The sequence below is a fragment of the Dermacentor albipictus genome, chromosome 1 (genome assembly GCF_038994185.2).
Source record: "Dermacentor albipictus isolate Rhodes 1998 colony chromosome 1, USDA_Dalb.pri_finalv2, whole genome shotgun sequence".
Classification (NCBI taxonomy): domain Eukaryota; kingdom Metazoa; phylum Arthropoda; class Arachnida; order Ixodida; family Ixodidae; genus Dermacentor; species Dermacentor albipictus.
In genome coordinates this window covers 238,725,828-238,749,394 of record NC_091821.1, presented here as the reverse complement: position 1 = coordinate 238,749,394, position 23,567 = coordinate 238,725,828, and the positions used below count along the sequence as shown (strand labels likewise).

Sequence of the window (23,567 nt, the reverse complement as noted above, 5' to 3'; positions counted from 1 at the left end):
CCACCTTTTTTCTTCTTCTTCCTTCATTCGCTCTATCTAGCAAACGACAAAGCGCCGCCGATCTTCCGCACAGCTACGGCGTTCAGTAAAGGCTCACTCACACTAGGCCGACCCGACACCGATTTCGGTCTGTCGACTGTCGGCGACAGCGTTTTTTCCCTTCGTCTCGGCGCCTCTGCCAACGCCGAATAATCTGCCGACGGTCGGCGGAGAACTTGGCGTCGACACAGTGTGACAGAGGTGCCGACACGAAGGAAAAAAACGCTGTCGCCGACAGTCGGCAGACCGAAATCGGTGTCGGGTCGGCCTAGTGTGAGTGAGCCTTGAAGCGATCAGTTAAGACTCGTTCTAGCGTATAAACACGGGGCACGACCCGCTTCAGAGATTGTCGAACAGCGGAGCTGGTCTTGCTCTTTCTGCTATTCGGCGCCGGTAACGCTCTGATCCATCGGCTGTATTCTAGGCTGTGTACCGCATGGACCCCCGACTAACCTTTTCTCTTTCTCCCGACTCTTTCTCCCTTTCTCCCGACTAAGGTCGGAAGAAAGGGTTCCGGACGATGTTTAACAGAATGAAAAAAAAAAAGGATTATATTCAAAAAGGGTACATGGTTGGGTTTTACAATACGGCTCCAACTATTGAAGCATATATGGTAGCGTCTTTGCACGTCCAAGTCTCTCACTGTTTCCGAGCGTCCCCCTCTCTGAAGGGCCGCCGGGCACAACACCCGTGAGCAAAAGTATGCGAACCACAGGGCCGCCGAGGAAACAGAATTTCTTCGTAATTAACACACATAAACGGAAACTGACGAGTGCACTATACAATTCGTAATGCGAAGTTTGGACCGCAGTCTTTAATTTCAAACTGCATTCACAGACAGAGCAGGAAATCAATTTTATCGCGCAATCCCTGGTCCGTATAATTTTGCTAACGGGTGCACACTGACGCATCAATATCAAAGGGAACAAGAAATGACACCCTAGGGTGCGATCAGGGATCGTTGTCCGGAGCGCGCGATCGGCTATAGGCCGCGCCGACTTCCTCCTCCAATCGCGCCCCTGCTCCTGTATACGTTCTTAGTAGTGCTCAAAACAAGAAAAATCCACGGTCTTCCATAATGTAAGGACTTGCGTATCTGTATTCGAGAGGCCACTAATGTTAAACATTTACAGCCTCTCAACGGCAGTCTACGTCACCGGCAGCATAGGCATCCGGGAGCCGGAGTTCATAAGCCCATCCAGTCAGACGCCAGGAAGAAAAAATGTGCCGCGTCATTGGCGTTTGCTTCAATGCACAAATTCCCACTCGGTGCTCTTCAGTATGCGCATATCGGCGGGCAGAAAATGCGAGTAACGTGTGCGCAATCTTCACCGATGCAGAACCAATGACAGTCTGCTTTAAAAAAAAAAAAATGGAGGCGAACTCTCAGCTCTTCGGCAGCGCCCCTTGACGTAGAAAACTTCCTTCGAGCGTCGGGCAGAAGTCCGCCCTAAAACCAGGCGACGAGTTTTCAGAGAAAGTCGCCCTATTACCACCAAAGATATCATCGGCAAGACTTTTTTCCGGCCTGGGAGTCGATTTCTACCCTTAATTTCTACCCTTGGACGTACAGCTAGCTGCCGACACTGCCTTTTATTTAGTACTATTTTGTATTTTGTAATTGGGTTTGGTATTAATTTTTGGCAACTATTTCCACCTTTCAAAGTGAACTGAAGGCGAAGCAGCTCATCTCGGCGTTCATTCGCGGGCTGAAAGCCATAATTTCATTTCTATTATGAATTGTCACAGCCGTACGACACAAGAATAAAAAAATTAAAGCTACGTTTGCGCAAGACGGGATGTCTTGCGCAAAAAAGGACTCGAACAGGGGAGCTCCGGACGTTCAGTACCTGACCCGCTTGCGACGTTCGAACGTCTTTGCATGCGTGCAAAAAAGACGTCTTCGAAATGTTGCGGACTCCGGCTGCACCAGCGAGCTCGCCTAGCAAGCTTCAGCTACATGCACGAAAGAAGCGGTTCGCAGTGGCTCGCAGCTTACCTCGTTACGAGACAAGTGAAACGCGAATGGCGATGCCTGCGTTTTAGATTGTATGTTATCTGTCGCCAATTTAGTCAACTTTCGTTAGCGCACACCACTTTCTATAATTCTTTTTACCGTTTGACCCGGCACATTAGAATCGCTATAAAGGGCAACCAGGATGACCGCGCTGGGGCAATTTACCATCGGTGGCTGTCAGCAGCTCTATAGATATATTTTTTGGCTACTTTTTTGGCTACTTTTTGCTACTTTTGGCTATATTTTTTTGGCTACTTGGCGAGAGTTTGAAGCGGCACGCTAGTGTCTGAGGCGGACAAGCACAGCGGTGCACGAATCTTCGAGAGTTTTAACTGAAGAGATGCGAGCCCAAAGGTGCAGTTATATATGGCGGTTATAAAGAGAAGTCCTCACTTTTCTCGGCGGCTGAAGTCAAGCTAGCGTGCTACGTTAAAGCGTATACGTGTTTTCCGCGACGGCGACAGTCCAGCTATGCTGTACACACGAAGAGCACGTGGGTCGGCATGCTACCCAGAATTTTTGCGAATAGTTCTTTGGGCGTCCACCGCGGCAGTCCACCGCGGCAGTTGACGTGCTGCAACGATAGTTGCTCAAGTACGGTATAGACAGCGCACAACGAATGACTAGAATATATACTATAGGGGGGGCAGGGGCTGTTTTCGCCCTTTGTCCGTTGTCTGTCATGCGGATATATATGTAAATACGTACGTAAGTGTAGCTTCCTCTCCACAGCATTTCCGTATTTCTCTTCGGCGTCGCGCTTTTCGGATACGGTGTGGCTCCCACCGCCGAGGAAGATAGATGCGCAGAGTCTCAATCGCGCAGTTCATTCGGCGCACCGTATGCCCTCCAACGCGGCGGCGACGCAACGCGCCCAACATAACGTGCCCTTCTTACTACGCTCGCCTCCATTATTCGGAACTTTCAACGCGCTTTCCCTCCCGTTCCTGCATTTACCAAGCTCCGAGGGAGAGGATCACTAGTAATATGCCCTTTTTGAGACAAAATGGCGGCTTCGTCAACACTTGAATGTGCGAGCTTTGTAAAACACTGCTGTAAATCGCAATGTTTACTAATTGTGCACATGATTGCGCGCTATCTCGTGCGCGCTATCTTGCAGAGATAAAACTCAACATTTACATTGTGTCGCTCTATATTGGTTTCCTTCTACTGCTTCTACTTCTGCGTCACCAATATTCTAAACGCATTTGTATTACGTATGCGGTCGAGCTAGTGGGGTAATCCGCCAAGTTTAGCGTGAAAGAAGAAAAGAAGATACAATGGCCGTGTAATTTCGTACTTATCTCGTTTTTTTTTTTTTCGTGCTAAAAGTAGCTGCTATGCTGGTCTCTCTCTCTCCTCAACCTTCACAGAGCGCAGGGTCAAGTGAACACCTGTTCCAATTTTTAAAGCTTGCTATCATACCAAAACGTCACTTTAGTAAGGTTAAAAGAAACTAATGCTAAACGTGCGCTGACGAGGTTCTTTGGTCACGCCACTCGACGCAGTCGCTGTTCTAATGCTGCTAGTCGGGCGCTAACGTCGGCAACAGCGCGCGGGCCCCGCCAACAACCATAGCGACGTTACGGTTTTGCCGAGCCCCGAGACCGGCACCAACGTAGAGCGACGGGGAGGTACTTTAAACGTCGACCGTTGCTTCCGGACGCTCGAAATTGAAAACGGGGGCAAATCGCTGCGCGCGCGCGCGCGCCTTACCTGCAGTCGAACCAGACGAGCCGCGCAGAAGGCGTAAGCGCGCGACAAGCTTCACTTTCTCCGTCGGCAGTGTGTGTGTGTACACGCCTCTGCCGCCCTTGCTCCCTTTGGGCATGCCGATCACGCGCCGGCGGCGCCATGAATGAGCGACGCATCCGAGATCGCTATCGCATCGGCCTTCTCGGCGGCGCTTCTCGCCCCTCGTTGGCCGCGTCGAGGTGACCTCCGCTGCCCACGCCGCATTGCGGGGAACAAAGCAGGGAGGAGAACCCCGTGGGCGCTGCCGATTGTGGGCCGCGCGCCGCGGAATGCGTCCGCTGCTGCGTTCGGCATCCTGGCGACGCGTGGGCCGCCAAGACAAAACGGCCGCCGCACGCCGCCAAGGCCACCGCGGGCGAAATTAATCGCGGCTTCTCCGCGAGCTTCTTCCCTCATCGCGCGTACCAAATACCGCAGCCCGTGTCTGCGGCATTCTTTTCGGCCCCAAATTTGTGCCTTGCGCGATACGGCGCTTTTATCGTAGGAGTGACCGGTGGGAAGCAAGCGGGCGCGCGTCGCAGTGTTTGCACGCCGCAGTGCTCTCCTCGCTAATTTATTCGTCAGTGCCATCTCGCAAGAGACGGCAATCTTGCGCGCACGTGCTTGATGCACGTTTCACCTCTGGGCGACGAGCACGCGCCAGTGAGACGACGCAGTAATCGTTGGGTGCTCACTCAAACTTGTACATGGCGAGAGGATGAGGCCCTCGTCTTCGGCTTTCTCGTTATCGCGGCCTCGATTATTGCGGACCAGTCGCGCGCGCGTCCCTGCCAGTTCCTACGTTTCCTGTGTGATCGGTACGCTGTAATCTCGGAGGCCCATGTCCCGAGGTATTGGCCGCGAGATCGACCTTGAGGTGGGAGCACCGTCTGTCTCTGAATGGGCGGCCGGCGGCACGCATTGAAACGTACTATCAACATAATTTCGAAGGCGATGAAGCCGGAAAACGACTTCGATGTGTTGTAGCGTTTACCAGGTGCGTCTCCGTTTGCAAGTGTCTTAATTCAGACTCCGAAACATACATGCGACACTAATCTATTCTTCAAAACCCATTCTTGAGCGACTACACGTCTCGCTTCCTCGTAATTACGTGGAAAAGACGCTCTGATCAGTTATTTTCTGTTCGCGTTTCATATTGTGTTGATGGCAGCGTTTCGCTGTGGGCACTCTCAACCACTGAAAGAACTCAAACTGTCTGGTTGCAGTGAACTGTTGATGTACTGTCCTCGCAAGTCAATTTTCCCCCCACAAGATGCCAGGCAACAGGGACCTCGCACTCAGCCAAGCAATATATATTTCGGCACGTTGTCAGGTCAGCGCATTCGACTTACGTGCCCTGCCACTGAACACTGCAGTTGCGTCACCTATATAACGCAGCACTTCTGCTAATCTTGCCCCTGGCATATACATGAAATGCAGTAATATTTAACAACGAAGATAAAGTATACATAGGAAGTTTATGCACGCGCCCTTACTGGTTGGTCGTGCACTTCATTCTGTTTCATTTTTCTTTGTAACGTCATTTCGCTGTGAAATGATGCAGCGCATTGCGGCAATTATGCAAGCTAACGGACGGAACTAAAAGCGACACCGCGTTAGCAAGGTATTCCAAGTTGCTACGCGCGATCTTTAGGGAACGAGCGCAGGCTTCGAAGGCGCTGTCCCGCTTTCCAAAGACAGACTGGATTGTGCGACATTTACGTTCCTCGTTTCTTTTTTTTTTTTTCTCCCGTCATTCGCAGCGAACCGCGCGCAGACTGACGCTCATTTGCGATGCCAACGGAGACATTCTTGATCAGCCAAGGTTCAGTGGTGCATCGCTAATTGCGCTCGGCAACACGATACGAGACGCGTTGTGTCGTCGCGCGGCAGACGACGTCGGTCCATGCGTAGCGACAGGGCACGCGAAAGGAGAACGAGGAAACGCAGCAGAGGCGCCAGCGCAGATTAGGCTGACGGCCCCCTCGAACAGGTTCCGTTTCACGCTGAAGGGGCGTCCGCTTCAGCCGGAAGTCGTCGCAAATGTGAAACAAAGTGTGCAGACGCGCGACAGTGTCCCGCGCTGATGCGTTCTCGTTGGCTCACTTGTCGGCCGAAATTCATTCGTTACGCGAAGGTCCATTAATGCTCGATCGGTTCCGATTTTCATTCAAGAACAGGTAAGACACAACCACTCCTAAATTTCAAGCCGAACCATCTACTCCCCTTCGAAAACATTGCAGGCGCACAATGGTATAGCGCAACACAGCACGTTATTATAACCTAACTGCACGTTGATTACGACAGCAGCGACGATGGACTGTGCGCTTAGGTGGCATATTCCGACATGACGCGATTCCGACGCGCTATGAATTTCCGCGCGCTAGGTCCATAAGAAGGAATGCAGGGCCTGCAGTAACCACTATTCGTTCAATTGAATTCTGGGGTTTTAGAGGCCAAAACCCCGATATGATTATGAGGCAAGCCATAGCGGAGGAAGTAACCACCATTCAATGAGAGAATTGATATCTTAAATAATATCGTATATCCTAAAACATTTCTTGTCAATGCGCGCTTTTAGATTCTGACGTTAACATTGAAGTGCGAACACCTCTGGCGTTAAGAGGCACAAAGAACGATTATGTTTAATGCCTCTGGCGAAGATAACACGCTTGTAATGACGTCTCTCCGGGGAAAATATCAAAAACGAAACGACAGACCGCGTGCACACATTTGCGTGCTAGCTATTTCTGTTAGTTTTCGACGGCTGCACAGCAGAGGGAAACGTGTAGTCAACATATATGCACGCCTAACCAAAGCGGGGTCCGCTAGGGTTGAGAGAAAACGCATCGTTTCTTTGCACAAGCAGAAATAGCCGAGCTGAATTAGCACTCGAGTGTCGGCCTGGCTTCATGCCGTCGCACCAAAAGCGAGTTGTTTGCGACGTCAAAGACGGCGCAGTGACCGCACGTGCCATCGTGCGGGGCTGCACGAGGCGTGTCTGATCGATAGTCGGGCTGCATACAAACCCCGCAACTTCCTTCTTGGATCTGCGAGAGCTTACCGCTGCAGAAAAGTTCAATAACACTGTGCTGCTGCCCGAATAATCCTTCCCTGCCCATCTCTGTGTGCCATGCCATCGTGGTAACGGAAAAATTGGGCGGGAGCCTACGTAGTAGCATGGGCGGTGCCGCGATTCCGATAGACTCGTGTCCGCAATACTGGAAGGTTGGATGATGCATGGATGAATATTACGAACGCACCCCTTGGAAATGGTGCAGTGGCTGACGCCACCAAGTTTTACCTTTCTTCTGCGCTTGTTATCGGACTCGTGCTAACAAGCCATCGAACTTTATAGAAATTGTTTGCTATACGCGAACTTATGTCTTTTCATTCTTTGTATCCCCTGCCCTTGCGCCACCAATACTGCGACAGTTTTGTCTGCCGCAGACGCACGGCGCCATACTGCGGTTGGAGTTCGTACTAACACAGAACTCCCAAGTGGAACGAGAAGGAAGGGAAACAAGAGGTGCAAAGCAGAGAGGCTAACCCGATTAAGTGTCCGGTTGGCTACTCTGTACAGGGGAATGGGGTAAGGAGCAGAAAAGATAAGAAACAAGAGAAGATTAAAAAAAATAAAAGGAAAGCAGCGGTTCGCACATTCTATAGTTTTTCAATGAGTACTGTTTCCCTTAAAAAGCGCACTAGCGCTTTTAAATCAGTTCGTGGCGACGTCGGCTGGGACCATGGCAGGGTCCGAGAATTCTGCCTTCCATAAGGGACGGTTGTCAGTCCTGTCGAGCGTGGTGCTGAGGACTTGTCTTTGTGCACTGAAACGACGGCAATCACACAGAAGATGCGCCACCATCTTTTTGCACTCGCAAACTTCACAATCTGGACTTGTGGTCATTCCCATGTGGTAAGAATAAGCATCGGTAAAAGCTACTCCAAGCCATAGCCGACAGATGAGAGTTACCTCCCATCGTGGTAAACCATGTGGAAGGTAAAGCTTCAGATCAGGATACAGGGAACAAAGGCGCTGGTTTTTTAAAGTCTGCCGAATACCATTGGGCCAAGGTAAGCTCGCTAGCAAGCGCACAGAGCTTTCCCGCTACGTCTGTTCGTGACAGCGGGATAGCAACGCAATCGGCACTGCTATGTGAAGATCGGGCGACTGTGTCTGCTTGCTCGTTTCCAAAGATGCCACAGTGACTTGGCAACCATTGAAATACGATGTCATGTTTTGTCTCAACTGCCCGATGGTAAACTTCCCGCGTGTCCGTGACAAGTTGTTCGTGGGGTGCACGGCGTAATGCAGAGAGTATATCAGCTACTTAGCACATCCGCGATACTAGGCAACACGCGGTATACGTTTTGTTTGCGCAAAACAAAAGAAGCACGCTCTAATGAAAGTGGCCTGATGTTTTTCTGGCGCCCATATGAGAAAGCAAAGTCGGTCGGCCTGGCACTTGGGTATGTTCGCGGATAGCGCAGATGCCTACCATTCCACCACTCCGCGTTCAGCCCATGGAAAACTACGCAGCGCGTACGCTTTGGGCAATAGACCGAGAAAGGTCGCGCCTTATCTGCCCGAGAGAGGACAGAAGAGGGAGCCGGCGCCATTCGGGGCGCTCTGAGGTCCCACAAAGGGAAGGCCGTTCTTTCGGGTTCCCCCAAAGGTCCAATTAGGGGACGGAAACTCCAACGCCTTGGCGTTTCTATGGGTTCAAAGCAATTACCGCCACTACTTTCGAGAACCGAAGGCGACGACAAAGGGTCGACCCCGTACAGCAACCGATGACCCGCGGGCTATGCACGCACTTGGTTGGGGGCAACGGGGACAAGCCACGCGCTCCCCTGCACTCGCGGTGACGGGCAAAAGACTACAGATGTCAAGAACCGCGCTCCCGGCCTTCTCAGAAGCTCGGAAACAATGCCAGCGTCTCCGGAGAAGATCGGTGCACGACACGGCGCAAGACACAAAACCTGCCAAAACTTTCTCGAGCACGTTTTGAGCGGTGTCGGGAAGAACAACTATCGAAATGGCACCCCCGCCTCATACAACCCTCGCCTAGAGGCACCCATTTCCCCACCGTCATCTCCTCACAATGAACCTTTTTTTTTTTTCAACAGTGAAAGTTTCTGCCTCCTTTACTCTGCACTGCGCTGTGGGCAAGGGAGAACCCGCCGCTTCCCGAAACGAGCCAATATCCTCGTAAACAGCGTCCTTTCAGTACTGGCGTCCCCTGCCAGGACACAATGCCTCAACCTTGCCTTCCCAAAGTGGTCTGAACACCATTGCGAGGTCACTTTGTACAGGCGAACTAGTGTCCTAGGTAGACTCTTTAGGCAGGCGCTTCAAGCGGGAGCTCTCGGCGCCTGCATGCAGTGATAGCACTTGTCCTCAAAGAGAGAAGAAAAAAGATGCGAAAGGAGGAGAGGTCAACGGGAAGACAGACATCCAGTTCGCTACACTGCGCTGGAGAAGGGGTGCCATTCAAAGCCTCTGAAAGTTCTACACTCGAAGTGCACACGGGCGACGCTCGCGGCTTCACCGATGCGTCGTCGTAAGCTCTTAATTCTATTTTACCGAAACGCATTACAGAAAAATCACGAGGTCCGCTGGTCGGCAGCAAGGAGGCAGAGCGCAGTCCGTCGAAGCAACTCCAACATCGCCAGAATTCGTCAGGCACCCCGCGTCGCACATGCCTTTTAATCATAAACATGTAGCAAACCAACAAACAATCCCGAATTCCAGAGCTTGTCCTGCATGGACAGTGCCGAAATGCCGTCACTCACCACCTTTTGTGGAAACTGTAGCGCTGTGCGCAAAACTGCATAGCCATCACAGCCCTAAAAGTGAAAAAAAAAAAAAAACTGGAGCGTTGTTGCGTTACTCCAGAGCAGGTCGAACAAAGAAAAAGGAAATAAATAAAAAAAAATCCCTCTATGCTCATTTCACTCGGAGCATAGGTTGCCGTGCCCCGCAGCAGGGAAAAAGAAAGAACTGCCACACAGGCGTCGGCGCGACTCGTTGGCGTCGTCCTCCCGCTCGTTGGCCGAGATGGTCGGCGACAAAAAAATAAAAGTTAGAAAACGATGAGAAAGATCGCTTTTACCGCAGAGAAAGGCCCACAGTGGGAACCGGGTCGCGCGCAAGAGGCCGAAAGTGAAACACTGGTCTCCGAGCACGACACACAAAAGGGCGTATCGCGTCTGCTTTTGATGCGCGCCCCTTTTGAAAGAAAAGGGTCGTGAGGGTCGAAAGGACCTGCGGCCAACGTCGGGTGTGCAGGGGGTCACTCCTCGACATTCGTGGAGAAAGTAGGAATGGTGGGGCCGGTCGACGCGTCTCGGGGATCTCTCGCGCGTGCAGGGCGAGAAAGACGACGAGCGTACGGAGTTGACGCGTCGCTGCACTGCGGAGGTGCATATGCGCAATGAATGGTGAAGGAAACGTCACGCCACAGTGTGGTCCAGCCTCTTGACAGCATGCGAGCACTTGACACATTCCCGAAAGCGTTCGCAGCCGCGGCAGAGCCAAGCTCGGCAACGAGGTGTCGGCGCCGGTGGCGGCCGCACGTCCCATTAGGGCGTCCCTCGCGGTTCTTATCGCCGCGGTGCCGGTGAAATTAATGGCCCGCACAAGGGTGGCACGCGTTCCGCCGCGGCACAGGCGGGCGGGCAGAAGCCGAAAACGGCGCACGGTGCGCTTCGCGAGCCGTCGAACACCCGTCTACGCTGCGCACCGGCACTGTCGGGGAGCGCTGAAAAAAAAAGTGCACCGAGACCTCAATGACTGACTGACTGATTGACACTAAGTCCGTACGCTCGATTTTACAGGACGCGACGGCTTCTCGATTAGAGAAAAAACAAATCGGTGTATTTGCGAACAGGTCGTGGACGGAGTGTTAAGTAGTTTGCTTTAAGGAGCTCTCGAATTATTCGCTTCCTTAATAATGCGAAATGGGATGAAAAAGGAACGTGAAGTCACTTGACATGAGGCAATCGGCACGCCGGACGTTCGATTCGAATGCTGAATGAAACAGAAGAACGTGTGAGGGCGTAACCACTACACCATTTACGACGGATGCCCGTTTCCTTTTCACAACTCTCCTGCAAAGAAAATGGCATGAAGTGAATGCAGGTTTCCGTGCACTGCTGAGGATTTCTGTTTATGCTAAGAAATGTAAGCAACAATCGCACTAATTGGAGCTTATAAGCATTCGCGAACGTGCCTGCTTACCCACGAGTCATCTTTGTCACTATACTTTTTTGTTTCTTTGTCATCTTGCAGTATGCTTTTCGGACAGTGTGTTCGCTGCACCTAATCAATATGTGTCGGGTGCGGGAAACGCAGCTGCTTTTCTTTTTAATGTGTGTGTGTGTGTGTGTGTGTGTGTGTGTGTGCGTGCGTGCGTGCGTGTGTGTGTAGGCTTCACGCATGCGCGAACCTGCCATCGTTGCACATAACCGCGTGGCCCCATCACCCGTATTTCTTCTTGCAATGCGAAAGCTGCGAACATCTCTGGCCGAGGCTGTAACACGGGGCGGCACGCAACGTGGCGACGCCGATGGTCGCCCGATGAAATTGATTCTCGCGCTGCACGTGCCATCTGCTCGGAGCGCGCGCGCGCAGGGTAATGGAATATGGAAATGGACGCTTCGGCGGCTGCCCGTTGAGAGGCGGGACCGAGGCGAGCAGGAAGAAGCCGCGCTCTCCGGCTTCGCTTTCACCCCGAACACTGTGACCTATGGCGGGCACGCAGGAACGCGACCGCAGCAAGCCGAACCAGGCCGCTCTTTTAATGATTGGACCTAGATTTTTGAGCAGCTCGCCGCGAGTTGCGCGCGCCGCAAGCACCGCGCGTCGCCGTGGATGCACCTTGGCGAATCGGGAGGGACCGAGCGGCGCGAAGCAGCGCCCCCTGTGCGCAACTCGGCGGGGTCGCCCGCGAGGCGCGACCTCGATCCTGGGCGCCTGTGCGCGGTGCCGTGGCTCGAATCGCGCTCAGCAGGCACGCCTGCACATCTCTAGTCCTCGCAGAGGTGTCGCCACACATTGTCGAAGCTCCCCTTACAGTGGTCAGTTTTGAAAGACTAAGACGTGTGGTGACACCGACTACCAAGCGATTTCTTGCCTTCTCAGCGCACCCGAACGCCTGAATCGCCGCTGAGGCAATACGCTTGCGTGCGTATGTGTAGCGGTACAGTCACAGTATGGTAAGATGTAAAGAAGTGACATTTCGTGCTAATGTAACTGCGCGAGGACTGTCTCGCGTGCACATGCGCGACAGGTCTTCATGCGGTTCGTCGTGAATCCCGTCGGAAACTGTCCAGTGCGGGAGCTTCCATTCAAACCGCAGTGAGTGGCGAACAAAAGCAGCCGTACTTTTGCCCTAAGAGCGAAGCACGGATAGCGATAGCCAATCATTACCCAGCTGCGCGAGAGTGAGCTTCATAGTTTTAGCGGCCATATAAATTGCAGTAAACATTCTTTAATTAAATTGACAAGCGTGATGTCACGCGTGCGCAGGCAAACAAACATATCACTCGATGACCGCAAACACTCGCTGTCACAGCGCCGGCGTGACGAAGAGCGCCAATAGGGGAGGGGGGGGGGGGAATGACCGCTTTCGTTACCTCCCGCTTCAAAGCGCCTCCCGACACCAGGCATTCGGGAAGACAGCGAACATGGAGCTACCAGCCACCTAGGCTCGCACAATCTTTACACTCGGCGGAGATTACCTCCATGATAGGGTGGGGCGGCGTACGCGCTCAGCCCCCCATGACCCTGTCTTTCTCGCCTCTTAAAGCCAGTGGGCGTGGTGTCCCGTTTAGCAGAAAATTGCTAGCCTGCTTCTGTTTCTTTCGTGTGGTATTTATACACGTTCAAATAATAATAATAATAAGAAGAAGAAGAAGAAGAAAAAGAAGACGAGGAAGAAACTAAAACGATGGACATTCTGCCAAAGCTCTTGCTCACTCGGAAACTATATATGCTCACTTGCCAGAATCGTTACACGTTCTCGCGAAGTTGGCAAAGGTGAAGAGCAAGTAGGCATTCTGAATAACTCGGATAAATTTATGCCGGCTTATTCGATGGTGACTGGACGTCATTTGCGAATTCCGTGTTTCGCAATAATGCGGCTTTATGTTTGCGACAAGCAATAAGAAATTTAGAGCGAGAAAGAAAATTGAAGTCAGTGGCAATTTAGCGGTAAATCGGAGAGAAATGCGCCAGCGTTACGTCGCGCCTATTGGAGGTCCCGAATCCAGTGTTTGTTCAGGAGCGCGCTCGACACATCCTGCCTATTCGAACACGCACACGCACACGCACACGCACACACACACACAGACACACACACACACTTTGACACTCGTATAATGCTAACGCGTTCAAAAAAGTGGGCGCGCGCAGTTTGCCGTACTGCAACGAGGCAGCCGTAACCGGGATGTTTATCCTCTTCGCGGGTCTCGAACCAGGAAAGCACGAGCGTACGGGCCGACCCAGCTTTCTCTGCGCGCGTTCTTCGCGAGGCCGCTCCACGGCGAAGCTATGCCGATCCCTACGCAGAGAGGCCGTGACGCGATCGTTGATGTAGCGTTTGTTTTAGCCTCGCACCACCACCACCACCTTCCAGTATGAGAACTATGTAACGCTCTGCAGAAGGGGCTGCAATGCTGAGGGTGTTCGTGCCGCTTTACTGTAACGAAAGTGCTTCGCGGCCCGCAGAAAACGCTCTGCAAACGCCTCGATTATCGCGCTCCAAGCATTTAACGGCGTAGCTCGGCGCACCCAGGTGCTGTTGTTACAGGTGACTTAAAAGACCCGCGTCTGTCGCGTGTTGTACAGGTCGTCGCCTGAATTTTGTTTGACGTACCAAATTACGCGCAAGACTGCTCGCGGCGCTCCTCTTGAAAAGACCCCCACAATGCGCGCGCTCTTTCTTGCTGGAAATCGGTGGCAGCATGAACCCTCGCTACTTGACGAAACCGTCGGCTGTCTGCTTCAACAGCTGCGACTTATATGTTCGCAAGGTGGGCGAAGTGCCCATCAACGCAACGGCGGTCAGACACGCTCCAGAGCCGGGCGGGCGCCCTTGTTTTGATGGCGTTGAGGTCAGGCAAACTAAACAGTTGCCCAGACCCAACCCTGCCAGTTCACTTTAATTGGAAACAAAAAGGGAAGATTAAGTTAACCTGCTTTTTTTTTATTAATGTCAACTAGAATAGCGGCAATCCCCGTTGGTTCTCTGATCAACACCGCTCTCTTCCCGTCTGTTAACGTTATGCATAGCATTTCTCGTTCCGTCGCTATTTGCGCGATCCTTAAATTGTTCTCGAGTTTCTTTGTTAACCTCGAAGCTTCTGCCCCATATGTTGCGAGCGGTAGAATGCAATGATAGTAGACATTTCTTTTCAACGAAAGCGGTAAGCTTCCAGTCAGGATTTGGTAATGCCTGCCGTACGCACTCCAACTCATTTATATTATGTAAATTTACATCTCATGATCAGGGTTCCCTGTGAGTAATTGACCTGTATAAACGTACTCCTGCACAGACTCTAGATGCTGACTGGCGATCGGCCCATAACAGCACGAAAACAAGAAAATACTTTGAAGTTAGTGACGTCACACTGACTTTCGGCCATTTCCAACCGCAAGTGACCAAAATATTTACGGAGAATTAATGAAAAGATATGACATGAACTTGCAGAAAATTACATTGCAGAAAACTAAAGCAATGCTTAACAGTCTCGGTAGAGAACAGCAGTTTACGATAGGTAGCGAGGCACTGGAAGTGGTAAGGGAATACATCTACTCAGGGCAGATAACCGCGGATCCGGATCATGGGACTGAAATAAGAATGGGCTGGGGTGCATTTGGCAGGCATTCTCAGATCATGAACAGCAGGTTGACATTATCCCTCAAGAAAAAAGTGTATAACAGCTGTGTCTAACCAGTACTCACGTACGGGGCAGAAACCTGGAGGCTTACGAAAAGGGTTCTATTTAAATTGAGGATGACGCAACGAGCTATGGAAAGAAGAATGATGGGTGTAACATTAAGGGATAAAAAAAGAGCAGATTGGGTGAGGGAACAAACACGAGTTAATGACATCTTAGTTGAAATCAAGAAAAAGAAATGGGCATGACATGTAATGAGGAGGGAAGATAACCGATGGTCATTGAGGGTTACGGACGGGATTCCAAGGGAAGGGAAGCGTAGCAGGGGGCGGCAGAAAGTTAAGTGGGCGGATGAGATTAAGAAGTTTGCAGGGACGACAAGGCCACAATTAGTACATGACAGGGGTAGTTGGTGAAGTATGGGAGAGGCCTTTGCCCTGCAGTGGGCGTAACCAGGCTGATGATGACATGAACTGGTTCAGTGTTTCTCTTCAGTAGTCCTGCCAGGTCCTCACAGGCACACTTGCGCTTAGGTGTCGCGGCTGCCGAGTGGACGCAGTCGGCGGAGAGTCTTCGTGCTCTTTGCACCGCGCTCAGTGGAGGGTGGCTCGCGGGGAACTTTGATGCGTGCAAATGTTGATGCCCGTCGAATGGCAGGGGTAGCCGGGGGGCTCACAGCGGTCGCAGCGAGCGGAGATGCTCGCTTCGGCGCAGAAGCACGTACCGAGATGTTCTCACTTCGGCACGCAGTGGCCGCAGACCACCGGCGGCGGGTTCCGCCGTTGTACGCATGCAAGTCGGGCCGCGTGAGCGTATACGTAATTCGCATCGCGGGTCGGCATAGCACCGCAAATTATCGCCGTTCGTGAGCATTGCCTAACACGCGTCTGCCCAGCCGAGCGGTCACTCGCTGCCGGCGCGCCGATGCAACCGGCCACCCGCCTATCGCGATACGTGGCGGCAAAGAACAAATTACAAGGCGAACGGTTTCGGCCTCCTATCGCGGGCAGCCGAGCTTATTCAGTGAGCGCTAACTGCTGTGTGAGAAATGCCACGCGGTCACCCCTTCGGTAAGGTTCCCCCCATTCACGTTCCCAATCGGAGTGGTTTTGCTTATACAAGGAGTAATGCAAATTTTGGCCCGAGAGGGCATGCAGAGCGTGCACCGCAAATAAATTACGTGTTGCCCATACTCACGGCACAGTGAAAAAGTTACGACACTTTTGATAACATTTCAGAACTGCGAATAATGAGCCTGTTTCCCCCTTCAAGGATGCGGCAGTGGCCACATGCAAATTTCTTTGACTGTAGCTGTAAACGTCGCTGTAAACGAGTAAAGATTCAAAGTTCGTGCCAGAGGTATCCCCCTTGCATAGCAGTTATAAAGTGGGCACAGTATACACATGACCGGAGGTGAGATGGCAAGGAAAGGGCCTCACAAGCGCTATAGTGACTAACACACCACGAAAACGTGATCATCCTTGTAAATAAGTTTACAAGGACCTTTCAAACAATCCGTAATGCAATTTTACCAGTTTACTTACCCGGGCAAAGGCGTGTGACGATAGAAATACGTGTGGTAATAGAAGCGCCCAATCCTACTACAGGTACGCAAAGGATACCGATTACGCAAAGGAAACCGCCCACCCACCCACCCACCTACATACCCCGACACACACACGCACGAAACGCTGCGCCAAGCGTTCTAAATCTTGAGCGAGCACAGCTATCGAACTGAAGAAATAATAAAGTTACGGTAAACTTATTCATAAGGTGTTCGAGAATTTGAGGACGCGGTATTATACTGCCACAAGACAAATATTTATTTTACGCGACTTTCATTAAGCACCCCCTTCCCTACTTAGGCTAAGGAGCCATCCTCTCAGGGAATACTCTATTCACCCATTCAATAAGAGGTTTTCATGGCACACTTCGTGTATAATGAGTATGTAATTACGCTCACGCTGAACGTCAGACGTAAGCTGAGTTATTATGGGGTACGAATTCCAGAAAAGGTTAAAAGAAACGACACTAATTGACACTGTTCCCATGCGCAAACCTACCGAAATCTAAAAACCCTTCTTGAATCGCAAGTTCACGCAATAGAAGAATTGTGGAAGAGTGTTCTCGTGCGCAGCCTGGAATTGTGATCGTATGCGCAGGACGCTTATCTTCTGCGCGAGGCTCATCGCAAGGCCTGTTCACCGTGGCGAAGCGCTGCTCAATAGCGAGAATCCCTACAGCGAAGCGATCGATTGCATGGTCACGTTACTATCGAACGAACGCGCGCATTTAAACCACCACACACTACGCGTCCCCAATACCACGGCAGTAGAGCACGCTCGGGACCGATTTCAGGGGCAACTCGCCTGCAGAGGTGCCGGAGACGAGGCAGAGCCCACGCACGACGCGTCTTCCCACGATCTGGACTAGCCCCCTGACGCACCCGAAACGCGGCGGCGCTCCGCGTGTGAGTGACAGGTCATCCGCCTCACCACAAACCGCTAACGGTGCCTATTGTTGGCGTCACCAGCAGGCGCCCCGCTTGGCGCAGCGGCATGCGATGATCGTGTCGCTGCGCGCGGACGATTGAGCATTGTTCGCCACCGCACGCCACGCAGCCTTCCGCGCTTCGTGGCTGCGGTAGCTCACAACATCGCTCCGCGCGCAGGACAGACACAGTCGACCACGGCCGCGGGACGGCTCGCACGTAAGCCAGCGGGTGAGGTCCGAAACCCGTCAACTTTCGCCGAGCCGGACAGCCAGAGTATTGCTTTCTTTTAATCGGGTCCGGAGAAGCATAAGGCGCGCTTACCTTGCACCCTTCGCAGGTGAAGGCGCCGAAGTGGTATCCAGCGGCGGGCTCTCCGCACACCTTGCACAGCTGGTTCATCTACGAAAAAGAAGGAAGCATAGAAAGAAAAGAATTACATTCCTTCTTCGCTCGAGTTAAGAGACATCTACACAATGATTTTCTGCTGGAAACTTGAAAGGCGCGTGTTGGTGCGCTGTTAATTGTAAAGAAACGCGGATTCGATCCAACGCTGGTTCGCGAGGCCCCCGGTCGGCGACAAAGGCCGGCGGCGGCACATGAAAGAGCGCGACGCAGCGGCCAGCGCGTGACTCCGCGGGTCATTGCTAGAAAACAACAGCAGCGACTCTGGATTTACGGCGCTAACGATACTGATTGATGGCCGCGAGCCGCGGTTCCCGGCCATCGTCTCATTAGCGAGCCGCACTGGGCCAGAGATGGACAGCCCCATATGAAATTAAGCGCTCCGCCTCTTCGCGGCCGGCACAAAAGGTCGCTTCGCGCGGCAAATTGATATCAATGCGCCGCCCCGAGGCTCAAAAGCGGCGCCAGCTGAGCGGCTGTCCCTCCGCAAAGGGGCCGCCGCACGCAAGTGGCCCTCTGTCGGCCCCTTTCTCCCGCGCAAATAGTGGCGCCCGCCGCACCGCAAAGAAGCAAGAAACGGCCGCGGATTGGGCACAACACGAGAGTTTTACCGTTGTCTTCTTCCGCTAATGGGTCGTTATACTCGATCGGCTCCCTCAGGGACCCGTGGCCCCGAGTTTTTCCTTTCACCCCGACTGTTAGGGTTTCGGGGTCACCGGTTCGCAAAAGAAGCACCCATTGTGGTTCGCCTAGAACGATGTGCGCCGATGATCGGGGAACGTGCCCTTCCTTGACATCGCCGGCAGGAGGCCCGCGATGCGGCGGCGGCGGCGGCAACCAGCATCGTTACACGGTGCCCGCAGGCTGCTGCAGCTGTCCGGCAGACGCGCGGGTGCACGCCGTGCCAGCTCTGTCGGTGCCGCTTTCCCCTAACCAGAGACTTTCGTACGAGGCACTGCCGCTTGTAGACATTGGGACGACGGAGTTCCTGTTGCACCGGAAACTGTTGCGCGGGGTGTTATAGGGATCGGGATCGAATCACGCACCCTCGGCTTGCGGGCAGCGGCTGCCCGAGGATAAAAACATATAGCGACATATGGCGATTTCGCCTGTCGCCGCAGTGTAGTGCAGGTCTGGCATCGGGTCTCGCGACCACCTACACATTTCGTACTACACGCTTTTCTGTGCCTTAATGCCGAAACGCCATCTGCAAAATAAACGGGCACACTACGAATAGGGAAGAAGCACGATTGCAAAATTATGACGTAAGACTTCCACTAGCTGTAGCGTAAGTTAAGCATGCAAGCTTTATAATGCGCGGATAAATTTAACTTGTATATTCGGTTACGTCATTTCTGTACCCTAGTACCCATACACCATCTGTAGCACGCACAAAACGTTTCACTTACCCCACTACGGCTACGTCCCCGAACCAAAGACAGCGTGCACGAAAAAATACACATACACGAAGCTACATGACCGCAGGCGGACACGAGTCCTCTCGTATAGTATGTCTTGTCATTTCATGCGTGCCAATTTCTTTCGTTTCTAATTTTTACAGCTCAGTAAGCTGTAAGCGCAATACTTTCGTAATGGAAACCATAATAATGATGTATACAGCGCAGTAAACAGAAGGATATCATACAACTAGCCCCATTTGACTTATTGAATGAGGATCCTACAAACGAACTTTCTCCTATATAGTACAATGATAGAACAGGATGTGCAAACATTCCTTCGTTGTCACATGAACACTGGCTCACGAGTTTGCACTTGCTGACACGCCTTCCTGCAGGTCCAACCGAATGAAAAATGACTCGGCAACAACCACAGTTGCGGTTGGATCGTGCGCAGGCGTTCAGATGAACGGCGCTAACTGCGTAAGAAACTGCGTAAGAACTGCGTTAACTACGGTGACAGGTAATGCTTCTGGAACTGCGGTCAATACTACTACGGATGGAGGCTGAAGTTTTGCTGGACTGGTATACAAAGGCTGTGATTACTGTGTACAACCAGGATACCTGGCGCCACCAGCTCCCCCAGTCGAGTGCATGCTCTCTCAGGATTCCTGGTCACACCACTGACTCGTTCACAAAACTGACCACAGTAAATGCGATTGGAGCAGTGGTGGCCTGCTAGCTACCTGCAGGGGCAGCCGCACCCTCTGGGCAATACCTTGCCCTCTTTGATTATAGGACAATATTTACTTTTCAGATCACCCTTTGCAAAGGGCAAGCCACCAATATAATAATAAATAGCTCAGTGTTACGGTGACCTCGGTTAGCCTTCAGAAAAGACTCCCCCCCCCCCTCCCTCTCTTCTCTACTTATCCTCATGACTTGTACGTTTCTGCAATGCTTTTGCGGAGGGTAACGTATAATTACAGCTGTCGAAGAGGCTAATGTGATGGCACCAGAGGGAATTGTGCACATGCGTCGCCTTTACTCTCTGCCACGCTCCTTGCATGTATATGCACGCTCTGAACCAGCCCACGATGCAGCGTACAAGACTGCAGCAGCAGCAGCAGCAGCAGCAGCAGCAGCAGTGTAGAGGGAGACGAGTTCTTGGTTGAGCAAGGCTTATACCCTTGTCAAGCGGGCAAGTGCACTTACGGGAAGTGCACTTCGGGACCTTGAATGACACTTTAGGCTACGCGTGCTGAACGGGAAAACAGAGCGCACTCGCACTAAAAACAAACAAACAAACAAAAACTGAGAGCACGTTTTTTGAATATGTAGATTTAAAAAATAAGAAACTAAAATGTGGTTATTTTACGTTGTGTTATAAATAAAAAGAAACAATCTATGCTTTCTCAACAACAACAACAAAAAAACGAGAACATTATTTATTATAAGAGTGTTGCAAGCCAATGCCGGCCAATACGAATGCCTAGCCAATCCAGAACAACATGGCGACATTTGATCCTGCTAGAGCAGAACATGAGCGTGTTCTATTCCGATTATTTTGTTAAAAGCTGTTCAACGACTAAAATGAACTTCCGCGTTCATTTAATACTTATTTTATGCATTACATTCTGCACCATTTAAACCGCTGGCGGCGAGGCTATACACACGGCCAGCAAGTGCGTTCCGTGGAAGCACTCCGACCGGAGTGCACTCTTCTGCGAGCACCCTGTACTTGCGACGCTTAGATTTGGGAAGGTGCACTTAAACCGAGTGACACTCTGCTTAAGAGCATTTCACTTGCCCGCTCGACAAGGGTATTAGACGGGGTGATAATTGTTTTGAAAAACGGCCTTGCAGGGTAGTAGACTCAGCCTTTTTTGCAAACGCTCCATTGTTTTCACAACACAACAGACTACCTTAAGGCGAGGGCGATGCACGCTTCTGCCTTTTCCCGAATTAGTTCATGTCGTTTCATACAGCACTTCATGCCTAATCATTGTGCAAGTGCTGAACGGCCATTATTGCAGTCTATATTTTTTCCTGTTTTGCTCCAGAAACAAGACCCACACGAAAAAGCAGGAGCCTGTGCGCACTGGCTCTCGTCACGGCGCACATAACGCATGCAAAGATGCGGGTCGACTTTTGCCAGACTTATCTATAGGCAGCACTCCGACTGCTGCCTGCGCATTTACCATCCCCTGTGGGCGTATAACCAAAAAGAAGAAAACAGCACTTCACGCTGAACGGCTCAAACGTGATGAGGACGCAAAGCAGCACAGTGCGCGCGAACACGCGCTTACTGAAAAAGGATAGCTTTATGCCGCTGTCTCACTGACGGCTGTCTCCAACTTTCAATAGTGGACGATTCGAGATAAACTGATTATTGCTGACCATGATTCGTAGCAGTGGCTGACATGATAATTTAGCGATAATCTGCAGTATAGTTAAGACATTTCGCTCATTTAATTTAGCCCTAATGTATGCAGGGCGCAGTTGTAATAGCATCTTTGAAATCAGTCAGCACCGAAAGCATAACATATTCGTTGCTTAGACACATTGTGCATAACACCAATGTCGAGAAATACGGCATCAAAAAAAAAAAACGTGAAATGCAACGTTATCCCGGTAAATAGATTTGTGTGCTACATTTAACTGCAACAAGAATTCATATCGATGCAAGGCGCAGAGTCTCTAGCAAGAGGTTACGCTATTCGCGCAGAGAACCCGGAAATCACCGACGGCAAAGGGCTTGACTTCCGCTCATATTTCCCACCGCCTTCGTTTGAACAACGCTTAACACTACACGATGCGCTAATTTAGGAGTCCTGCGAAGACGCACGACACACCCGCACCTCGCAGAATCACACTGGTCGCTCTGGTAAGCCTCGCAAGGTTAGATCTGCCTACAACATCCTCCCCCTGGTCGAAACTGCAATGAGCTCATGAACACACTGTGTCGCTTCAACCATTCAGGAGCCAGAACCAGACGACCTCGTTCTTTATCGGCGGCTACTACTCTTCTGCGCGCGATGTTGGTTCACTGGAAGGATCAGCGAAGCACAATGGGCCAGTCCCTTCTCTTCGGCACATAGCTGGCTCCCATTCCGGATCCGTTGGCGCAAGCCGTAGCTTCTACCGCAGTACACAGAGTTGATGAGGTGGAGTGTACGTGCCGGCCTTATACTAAAACGATGCAGACGATATTGACGCTCATGCGCCATCTACTTCAGCGATCCTGCATAGACAGTTACGCGTTCTTCGAATAAGTGGCAGATTTTCCTCTCTGAGCTTGCTTATGATTAACTTGTAACCTGTCTGCCTACTCCCCAATGAACCTTAGCAAAGCCGCTCTCAAACTACTGGGGCACTTTCTGGCATGTTCGCGTGTTTTTTTATACAAGCATCATATATATATATATATATATATATATATATATATATATATATATATATATATATATATAGTTTTTGTTTTTTATAGCCCATTTTTATAGTAAATGAGCGCGAAAGTACGCAAGAGCGCAAGCTGGACGTGGGGCTTTGGGTATAGGCAATGACGCTTGGTTGGGCAGTTTCTATGACTCCCTATTATATCTTGTGTGAAAGCGGCAACGTTTTCACACACAGTTCAACACTAACTAACCCAATCAATTACACCGCTACTATATTTTTGGGCCTTCTGAGAAGATATATTCAGACTGCTCTAGGTGGGCATCTTTTCTTCCTTTAGAATGCACTGCAATCCTTGTTTAAGTCAGCGACAGGCGAAGAACGGAGCACGCTCATAAGGAGAGAAAGTACTGCATGCACCAGCGATGACCTCATTTGGTTACCACGCACTTCGCTCGTCCCGGATCCTCGCAGCTCCGCTTTGCTTAGGCGTCCGTCGACATGTCGCGAAACCTGGGCCGGTGTTGGCCAAGTAGGAACCACACGTCCGCAAAATGATTCACTGACCTGTCACTCACTTACGAACGTGCCGTCAAAATCCATCGACACGTAGACTGCTCGAACAATCGTTACATTTGCGCGAACCCGATGAAGTTTGTTCGAGTCGGTTTGTCAGAACGAATTCCAGTCGCCGGATTCGCGTACACGCCAGCGGGCCGAGCCGAGCAAGCGTCAAGCTTCAGTTCAGTCGATTCTCCTGGAATGGAAGGGTTGACTCGGCCACCCGCTCGGCCAGATGCACTCTAATGATGACCATGAAATCCCAAATAATGCTCTGAAATTTTTCTTTTTATTTGGCGCGAGGAGTTGCAGATGACTATAAGTGCAAGGAAATCGGCAACAATAACGAGAAAGAAACAAATATCTGGCTTCACCTACGCTATTAATGACTCGGCTCCAGCTAGGGTTTTAGAGCATAAAACACTTCCCATGATCTCCGACGGAATGCGCAAGTTTGAAACATTACATCGACTGCCCCAAAGCGACTTTTTGTTCCTGAGAAGACGCCTTCGCCAGGCACCACCTGCCACAATGCTGTTGGCTTATCGCATGATTGTTCAACCAAACCTTGAGTACGCTAGCATCGGTTGGTTTCATTTCACTAACGCACTTATTG

General features: G+C 51.4%; 1 protein-coding gene across 5 annotated transcripts in view; it reads right to left on the bottom strand.

Moving 5' to 3' along the window:
• Nucleotides 1–23,567, bottom strand: part of LOC135901220 (protein embryonic gonad-like) — a 123,808-nt gene that overhangs the window by 21,875 nt on the left and 78,366 nt on the right. For 3 of the 5 annotated variants that reach the window (XM_065430899.2, XM_065430900.2, XM_065430903.2), the window contains one exon: nucleotides 17,514–17,591. In XM_065430899.2, coding sequence (XP_065286971.1) covers nucleotides 17,514–17,591 — 78 coding nt within the window. Of the gene's footprint in view, nucleotides 1–17,513; nucleotides 17,592–17,664; nucleotides 18,008–18,205; nucleotides 18,726–23,567 lie in introns of those variants that run through there. The other 2 variants (XM_065430902.2, XM_065430901.2) reach the window with 2 other exon arrangements.